Raw genomic sequence first — 10,542 nt, 5'->3', positions numbered from 1 at the left:
TACTAATATTAATTTTCTTATTATTACTATTATTAGTATCATAGGTATTATATTATTATTATTATTATTATTATTATTATTATTATTATTATTGTCTTTTATATTATCCTTTTATCACTATTTTTATTATCAATATTATTAATATTATTGTTTTCATTATCATTGCCATTTTTATTTATTTATGTATTTGCTTATTTCATTTTCCCTACGCGTTTGTTTTATATTTTACTAGCCTTGTTTTTATTTTTTCTTTTTTGCTCATACTATTGTATTTGACACTATCGCACCTATCATTATGTTATTATACGTGTTAATACCATAATTTGCTTTTGTATTTTATAATAAATCGCATTAATTTTTTTTTACTCAATACATTAAAGTAATTCTTTCATAAAAGTAAATATTCCGTATTTGGTAATCCGAGACAATCGTGCCCTAACTTACTGGGTTTCGACTTTTCTCATTTAACCTAAATAACGGAATACTCTTTTAAATCGCAATTCGAATTTTGAAAAATGCTTATTCTTGGAGATACGAGGTGTTGTGCCCTAACTTACCGGATGTGACATTTTGTTACCTCGGGATAAGATTTTTGCTAACAAAGGCAATATTCAGCATTTAGAAATTCGAGATATCGTGCCCTAACTTACTGGGTTTCGATTTTTCTTGTTTACGCTAAATAGTCGAACACCCTTTTAAAAAGGGGGTTAAAATACATGAATTTCAAATAAAGGCAAGCTCATCCTCAAAGTTCGAAATGTCGTGTCCTAACTTAATGGGCGTGACTGTAGCACCCCAAACCCGGCCCAGAAGTTATGGCCGGATCCGACATGCCACATCAAAAACATAAAAAAAGAATTCCATTCTAAGTCCAGAAAATCGTACTTGATGTTCAAAAGATTAATTCATTAAGGATTAAAGTGAATGGAAGCTATGTACCAGGTAGGAAACCGGAAAAGAGGTGGTGAGTCCATCGGATCGCTATACCAAGCTCCTTCGGATCCAATCCTAGACATGCATACCGCCATTGCCACACCTTAACGTCATGGATATTTCTAGGAAACCGATTCAATTAAGTCATTTTTAGGAAAAGTGATTAATTTTGGAAAATACTTTCATTGCGGAAGCTTTGCTTGTTGTCGTGTTATTTTGAAATCAACTATTGTTTTTGAAAACGCGCCCTAAAGCTATCCAATTTCAACAGTTAAAATAAGTATTACCTATCTTAGTAATACATATTAAAAACCATCAAAAATAAATAAGCGGCCTTATTACATTTAAAAGCCTAAAACCTCAAACGTAATTAAAAGGATGTCCAGTTCACCAGAAGAAAATCAAACTTTCAGAATGGGTGGCCACTCCGAATTCCCTCACAGCTCCAAGCCCACTATGGTTGGGGATTTCTGCGTGGATGAAAATAAAAGGGTGAGTTTGGGAAACTCGTGTGTAAGGAAAACCCATTCAAAGCCCAAGTCACTCAAGCCTATTGGGCCTAAGCCCATTCAGTAACAGTGGTCTGGGCCGAGCCCTTTTCAGATTATAATAAACGGGCCTTAGCCCTTATTCAGATAACAAGATGGCCCATAGGCCCATTTCAAAATACATGCAACATCAAGAACATATGCAAGCCCATTTGGGGAGACTACTCAACCCACCAACCACTACACTCCACCCGCACCAGCCATACACTCCATGTGGGAATAGCTCAACCCACCCAAATTTAACACTCCAGCTTGCACCTTCTTTGCTCAGCTTATCAAAGAATTGAGGCAAAGCCTCCAAGACGTGAACAAGCCACTTTCAGTACTTCCTCCGTCAATATCCCAGTCCCATGCATCAAATAATAACAACATGGCATGCAGTAAATAACAACAGTCAAACATGCATTTAGGTCAATTTAACCCTAGGGGTATTTCGGTAATTTTGCACCTAGGGGTATAACAGTAATTTTCCATACATAGGGGTATTATAGTAATTTAGCTGCTTTTAGGGTTTTTCATGCATATTCCTACTTTTCACATACTAACAGAATCACTACCGAGGGTTCTTACCGAATTGGGCCCGTTGGCCCATCATTCCAATTTTGGCCCATTAAGCCCAAAAATATCGAGGGCACAGAAATCATGCACTTTGCAGTCCAAACATTGCAGCTTACCAAAAACATTAATCAATTTACCTCACGAGCATTCGCACACTCGCAAATCTAGAAAATACTGGTTTTCGGCATTTCGGCTTTTGCCGATCTAGACTAAGAAAGAGGGTGTTAGTTACACACCTGTTTGCGACGATATGCTGACGAGATCCATACACACGAATTGCCTACAATTGGATTACTAACACGTTAATCTAACTATTCAAACACGAACTACATATTAACCCCATACCATATTCGGCCAACCACACCTACAGATTATAGTAAGCTTATAAGAAATCAATAAGCAACTCATTAACAAATTTTTGTCAATGTTTACCACATAATCATAATTTCACTGCAAGCTGTCTTCCTGAGCAACAGTCACTAAATTATTTATAACTGGAGCTACGAAACTCCAAATCAATTTCCATTAATTTTCCCTGAAAATAGACTCATATATCTTCTATCCATAAAATTTTCAGAATTTTTGGTTTAGCCAATCAATACCAGATTTTTCTCAAAGTTTCCCATGTTTCACTGTTTGACTAATCTGACCACTCTTCATTACGAATCAAATTTCTCATTGTACAGAATTCAAAATATGTTCTTGTTTATTTCATTAGAAACTAGACTCAATAAGCTTTAATTACATAATTTATTCAGCTTCTAATTCATCTCCCACAATTTATGGTGATTTTCCAAAGTCACGTTACTGCTGCTGTCCCAAGCAGATTTATTACCAAATCACTCTTTCACACCTAACTTGCATGCATGTTATTTAAACATGTATATCACCAATCAATCATCACATATCTATGATTTTACTTAAGTATAATCTCCATTTCATCATTTTAAAGCACAACATGTTAGCCGATTTTTCCTTTAGCATCTAAGGCACATGCATGTTCATTTGTTTGGCTCAACTTCACCTATCTTCCATTTTTCATCAAAAGAACATGAAACAACAACCATTTCCTTCATTTTAATTCATGACTAAATGCTCACAACACAACTAAAACCAAAATATGCTTCAAGAGTTAAGGTAGAATCAAGAAGAACTCATGAACCTCAAAATAGAAGCAAGGTACCAAGAACTTACCTTCAATTTTCCTCCTCCTAATGACCGAATACTCAAGAGCTTTCTCCTCTCCTTTCTCTTCTCTAACTTTCAGCTATGATGAACAAAGATGGACAAAACTTTGTTCTTTTCACCCCTTTTTCTTTTAATAAAACTTCATATTTCATCCATTTAATTCTTTAATACAAAAGACATGAATTTCTTATCATGAAACATTTACCTAAACCATTATCATGAAACATTTACCTAACCCATTATCATGGAATATTTACCTAATCCATTATCATGGAACATTTACCTAACCCATTATCAATTTGTATCAATTTGTACCATAAATTATGGATATCAAGTACTCATATTGTCTACAACAACATGATGGCTAGCCACTTCATGAAAAATGGGAGGTTTGTCATGCAAATCCTCCTATTTTGCACTCCTATTTATTTGGCCACTTCAATTTAGCCTATAGCATTTTCAAACATTTTCACATAGGTCCTATTTCATAATTTCACTCCCTTTTTCTTATGGAACAAAAATTAACTAAAATTACCGGGTTCTATCTTAAGCTTGGGCTTTCTAGAGGCCCACTAACATAATTAAACCTAAGCCAACATTCACAGGATTCCCGAAAATTGGGGCGTTACAGTGACGTTTTATTATTTCGAGAAGAGGGAGTCCTTAACATCCGTTTTAACTTATTCGATCATTGTTAAATAAGCATTAATTCTAAGAAGGATTGTATTTTAAATTCTTTCAAGTTTTCAAATCTTCGACACTAAGATACTAATTAATCAACTAGGTACCAATTTTGGGCGTATCGAGAGTGCTAATCCTTCCTCGTGCGTAACCGACTCCCGAACCTGTTTTGTTGATTTACGTGGACCAAAATCGTTGTTTAAATAAATCAAACCATTTATTAAAAACAACCACTTTTACGAGGTGACCCGATCACACCTCATCAAAAAGGATTGGTGGCGACTCCTCTATTCGTTTTCTTTTTTCAAAATCTAAGTCAATTCCCGTTTTTCAAAAAAATGGTTACAATAAGTAAAATTTCAACGTTACAACATTTTGAATTTAAAATATGGAAATTGGAGAATAATGTGGTACATATAACTTCGCATCAGAGTAATTTTAAATAATAATAATAATAATAACAAAATGAAACAAAGTAAGATTTCAAGGTGAATAACTCACCTTTTAATTTATCGGTAATTTATGAATATCGAATTTTTTGACCATCGATCAAGAAGAATCGACATTTTTTGCAAAATCAAGAGATTTTTTGCCTTCATGAGCATTTCCGAAAAAATTTTTCATGTAATCAACAAACATAAATTCTCTATAATGAGCAATTCCGTCTTTTTCTACAAGGTGAGGTAATGGTGCAATCTTTTCCGTTAAATTTGGAATCGTAAAGATTGGTATTGAGACCCTTGATGCTATGTTTGTAGTACGAACTCTATGTTCTGCACTTTTATACCTTTTATTACTTAATACCTGCAGATAAAAAAAATTAGTTAAATTATAATTAGGTTTAGAGCTTGGAAGTGTTTTAAATTGAATTCGGATAAAAGATAATATTTAACAGATTTGAATCTTAGTTCAATTACCTCATGATCATCTTTAAAAGATAATATTTAGAAATTTGAATCACAATCATAATTATAAAAACCAAAACGATCAGACTAATCAATTGAATTAAAAACGAAGTCATTTGATTCCTTTATACTAAAAGGGTCAAAAATTATCCTTAACCTTATCTCAATTAGTTCAAGCAACTTATCAAAATTGAGGGTTAAAATCCTTAACCTTATCTCAATTAGTTCAAGCAACCTATCAAAATCGAGGCTTGTTTTAAAAAAAAAAAAAAGTCAAAAACACATAATTGAATGATTGATATGTACCTGTAACATATCTCCAACATTGATGACCAAGGCACCGGGAGTAGGAGGTATCTCTACCCATTCTCCCTTCTTTCCATATTTCATATCTTCTTCGATTTTCACATATAAACCACCAATTCCGTCTTGTAATAAAACTGTAAGAGTACCCATATCAGAATGACGCCCTACTCCTACCGTAAGTTCCGGATTAGGACATGTTGGATAAAAATTCATATTAACCATCTTCTTATCAATGAGTGCATCAATTTTTGGATCTACCAATTTCATCCCAAGATTTAATATCAAAACTTCAAGCAATTTTCTCACCATCATGATTGATGTCCTCAAGTACTCAAGTGCAACATCCCTAGAAAACAAAAACCATGTAAGTATTTCTCAATTCTATTAAAAGAATGTTTTTATAGTATTTAATTTAAGAGTGAAAACGGTTCAGAATTATTTAAAAAATTATAACTAATTTGTAATAATTTATTTTTTAAAATTGAATCGAATATTAATAATAATTCAATCAACCTCATCCGATTTTTACATGTTCAAATCTATTCGTTTCATTGAATTTTTAAAATTTAAATTTGGGTTAATTTCACCTAAGGTCATTAAATTATTAGTAAGTTTATATTTTAGTCATTCAACTTTAAAAAGTTACAAAATGGTCATTAAACTATTCAAATGTTTTTATTTAAATCATTGTTGCATGGCCTTCCTTGTTCGTACAACCTACACCAATCGAAGACTCTCATTCATCTTCTCTTATACAATTTAATTTTTTTCCATGAAATAATTTTGAACACCACAAATTTACAAACTAAAATTTAAACAACTTTCTTCTCAATAGTCGCTTAAAACTCGCCAACTAAACTTTTTTTAAAAGAAAAACTTAACAGGCCAATGTCTTAAATAAAAATTTTTGAATAATTCAATGACTTAAATAAAAACTGTTAAATAACTATTTTGTAACTTTTTGAAATTTAGTGATCAAAACATAAACTTATTAATAGTTTAATGACCTTGAGTGTTTAATGGGTAAACTACACCCAATGTCACTAAACTATTAGTAAGTTTAAGTTTTGGTCACTCAACTTTAAAATGTAACAAAATGGTTACTAAACTATTTAAAATTTTTTGTTTAAGTCAATCTTACCGTCAGTGTCAGAAATAAAAGAAAAGAGTTGTTTATATTTTGATTTGTAGTTTGATGACGTTCAAAGTTATTTCATAAAAAAAATTAAATGTTGAAGAGAAGAGAAATGAGAACTTTTGATTGGTACAAATAGTGTGAACAAAAAAATCATACAATAACTATTTAATTACTCAATGAGTTAAATAAAAATTTTTAAATAATTTATGAAAACTTTTAAATAATTTAATCAACACTTTATAACTTTTTAAAATTAAGTGTTAAAAAATCTTTTTTCGTCGCACCTTATCTCATTGGGCCAATGTTGAAGAGCTTCTGCATCATTAACGTACTGCAAACTGATGTAATCTTTCCACTCCAAAGCTTTCTCTTTCTCAGGCACGAAGCTCGTTCCATACTTCACCAGCGGTGTCGGACTAACTTCCGACCGATAGACGGCCTTCTGTTCCGGCGGCAGGCCGAAGAACTTATGCGCAGTGTCTTTCAGCGATTCCAGCAGATCAACCGGGACACCATGGTTGATTACTTGGAAGAAGCCGAGAGTCTCGGCAGCTCTAACGATCTCGACGGCGACTTCATCGTGTTCAGGTCCATCTAGTCTCGACAGATCGATCGGCGGTTGCTCGTGTTTTCGCGCCCTTTCCTTATCGATCCGCTCTCTCGGCGGTTGCGTGTAAGCCGCCGGCACCGTCGTTAAGCCGGAATCCACCATTCCTTTGACGCCGTTTCCGTCGCGGACGACGAAGTTGTAGAGTGAGGTGCCGTCGTCGAAGCTTGGACCCATTGTTGAAGGTTTATATACTTTAAATAATCTAAAAACTAAGATTTGAATGAATAAATGAGCAGTAATGTCACCCTATAAATAGAGGAGAAATGGCTGAAATTTTCTACTTTAATGGATTGATAATAATTAATAATTGGTTTAATATGTTATTAGTCCCTGTACTTGTATAGAATTTGAGATTTAACCATTATACTTTAAAAGCTCTTCAATTATCAAAACATTTCACGTCAATCATATCACATAGGATGCTTTAATCAAAATTTAAAATTGACAAATATTAACATAAAATATTTACAATTGTAATGATTATAATAAATAAAAAGTATGAAGACATAATTTTAAGTTTTTAAATAAGAGGATTAAATCTTAAAATTTTATTGAAGTATAGGACTACTAACATATTTTAACTAATAATTAATTATGTAATAGTGTGGGTAAAGTTGATTATTTGAAAGAAGCAAAATTTTGCAAAATGTTTAAGTTTTTAAATAATAGTTTTTTTTATTTTAAGAAATTTAGTACATTTATTTTTAAATTTAAAATTTTAATTTTTCAATTACATAATTATTAAACAAATTTTTATTTAAAAAATGTTACACAGCCAATTTTAACTAAAAAATTAGTGGTATTAATACTTGATTTAAATTTTAAAATTTTAAAAATAAAAAGAATTTAATTTTTCGAAATAAAATTTAAGCATATTTTAACCAAATAAAAATCAGGACAATATAAAATTGGGACCATAATATAAATTAGCGGGATTTGCAATTTCTTTTTATAATGAAAGTTATTTTGAAATTAAATTTAAGTAGATAAATATTTATTTAATTTATGAAGTTAAAATTATATTATAGCATTTCAATCATGAAATTTATTTTACGATAATAATTTAGAAAAAGAATTATGTATATTAAATTGATTTGTGAGTTATTGTTCATATAAATAAGTTCAAAAACATAATTTAACTTTTAAAATATTTTAGTCTCTAATAAATTAATTATAATTATTAAATAGATTTATAAATTAACTTACAGAAAACCTGTTTAATGTAAAACTATAAAATATTAAAATTTATATCAGTCCATAATTTATATAAAAATAATTACACACTTTAAACTTAAAATAAAGGATAAATCGTAAAATAGCACATGAACCTTTGATTTAATGTATACTTTGATATTATGAATTTTAATTTGGTGTAATTATATACATGAAACTTTGATCATGGTTCAACTGTATACATAAAATTTTGATTGTGATTCAACTATATACATTTAAAGAAATAAATACGTCAAATTTTTTTTCATATTAGATAAATATAATTATTTGTGTATGCAATATGTAACATAAATTGATGCTCTGCCGATAATTATTTTAGTGATTTATGAAAATTGAATCAAATCAAAATTTCATGTATTGTACAAAATCATATTTCATGTATAACATTATATATTTGATCAAAGTTTATATATAGTTTTGAGATTTATCCCAAAATAAAAATAAAACACAAAATTTCTTCTCTTTATTAGTTTTTCTATCCTTTTCTCTTTCCTTGGTCAAATTATAATGTTGGTCTCTATTATGCTCAAATTTACGATTTAACTCTTATACTTTATTTTTTGACATAATTTGGTCTCTATTTTATAATGTTATTAATTACTTCAAATAGCTAACACTTTTAACTATTCTGGTTAAAATAATGATGTGTATCTTTTCTTAAAATACCCCTTCTAACTATGTCATGGCTTAATTACCTTATAATTAATCATACAACACAAAATTTCTTCTTCTTATTTTCTGCTAGAATGACAAATTTAAGGAAAAATCTACTTCATCATTTTAATTGAAATTGCTAATGTATAAAAGTACATTAACAAATTATATCAAATTAAATCGTAAGGACTAAATCTCAAACTTGATTATAATTAAAGGACCAAACCCACAAATTGACATTATATCTTTCTCTTTCCTCCTCCCCTTATTCTCCATTATAGATTTTAGAAATGGCAGACTTACTTGAGAATTAAAACAAAATAATATATGAATAGTTAAAAATAATAATATGGATAGTATTTTTTTAAATATTTTTAATTTTGAAATGGTAAAAGACATCGATATTTTTATAATCATACTTTTTTTTTTAATTTTAAGATTTGAAATTTTCTTTTCTTTATTATTTTATTCACTAAATTAATATGTTTGATTCACTCCTAAAATCAAACTCTATCTCAAATTGTTTATGGGTGATTCTTGAGTTGAATTACTATTAATTTAGTATAACAAATAAAAGGTAAAAATATGTTATTAACCTCTATACTTGTATAGAATTGAGATTTAATCCTTGTATTTTAAAACTTAAAAATTCAATTCTCTTACTTTACCAATTATTATCTTCGTTGATACCATCTGTCAAAATTTCTCAAATTAATATGTTTATTTTTATTTTTGTTAATAATCATATGTCGATCATGTGATATCATCCTAATAAAAATTCTAAATTTCTAAATTTTCAAATGTTAATAATAAATACTTATAATTTTAATAATTAGTCTGAAATTTTAAATGAGAAAAGTAAAACGACTTAATTTTTATTATTTTTATTTTTAACTTTTTGAATAATTCGATCCACTCAAATTAACTTCACATGAAAACTCGACCAATATTAAATTTTTGTTTGGTTGGGCAGTTAAATTAAAATTAACGACGAGAAATGTGTTTGGATTCACTAGTTGGCCACTGTGAGGTGAATTATAATGAAAAGAAAAATTACCCATTAAAGACAGTAGAATAATATTTGTATATAAACAAACTTATAACATATTTGAAAATTTTAAAATTTATTATAATTACTAAAAATAAGTACATCATTTTATATATTTTATTTAAAGATATTTATTATATAAAATAATTTTAAGTTATAATTTTCTTAATAAATAATCATATGTATAATGTTTTTGTTTTTGTTTTATTATTAAATTAATTATTTATTCTCAATTAGTTGACTTGAAATTTATATGTTTGTACCCATATAATAATATTATTAAAAATTGCATATAAAATTATTATATTGTCAACTAGATAATAATAAAAAGGTGAAATTGAAAGTCAAACACTATCCTGTGATGCAATTACACCAAAAATTTTATAAATCCCACTAAAATGTGGTTAAATGAAATCCAAAAAAGCCTGAATCATTATTTTCACTTGATAATTCCATAGCAAAAAGCAAATGTTAGGCTCTCAAAGCCTAACAACCACTTGCAAGCTAATAATTTACTTAAGATTTTGGCATTGCAATAACAAATCATGCTAACCCTTTAATTTTCAACTTGTATTGATTTAATCCTCGAATGGTTCATCGATCTAATTTATATCCATACATGGCAATTATTAGCAAGAGTTGAGGTTAAGTCATTAATTATTCAAGTTCGAGTATTACAATGAGCAATTATCATATATAAATCTTTAATCTTATCATGTACAATTCCCTTGCAGAGGTGT

At 29.2% G+C, this 10,542-nt stretch overlaps 1 protein-coding gene across 1 annotated transcript; it reads right to left on the bottom strand.

Annotated features, from left to right (window-relative positions):
* Positions 1-4,281: 4,281 nt before the first annotated feature.
* Positions 4,282-7,135, bottom strand: LOC108452509 (scopoletin 8-hydroxylase-like). Its single transcript, XM_017750305.2, has 3 exons — positions 6,542-7,135; positions 5,120-5,465; positions 4,282-4,712 (listed from the first exon to the last, which is right to left on the bottom strand). Exons 1-3 carry the CDS (start codon positions 7,039-7,041, stop codon positions 4,458-4,460), a joined length of 1,101 nt encoding a protein of 366 aa, XP_017605794.1. The 5' UTR covers positions 7,042-7,135; the 3' UTR covers positions 4,282-4,457.
* Positions 7,136-10,542: the final 3,407 nt, after the last annotated feature.

Source organism: Gossypium arboreum, chromosome 11, assembly GCF_025698485.1.
Source record: "Gossypium arboreum isolate Shixiya-1 chromosome 11, ASM2569848v2, whole genome shotgun sequence".
In the NCBI taxonomy this organism is placed as follows: Eukaryota; Viridiplantae; Streptophyta; class Magnoliopsida; order Malvales; family Malvaceae; genus Gossypium; species Gossypium arboreum.
This window is presented reverse-complemented; position numbering and strand designations above follow the sequence as displayed.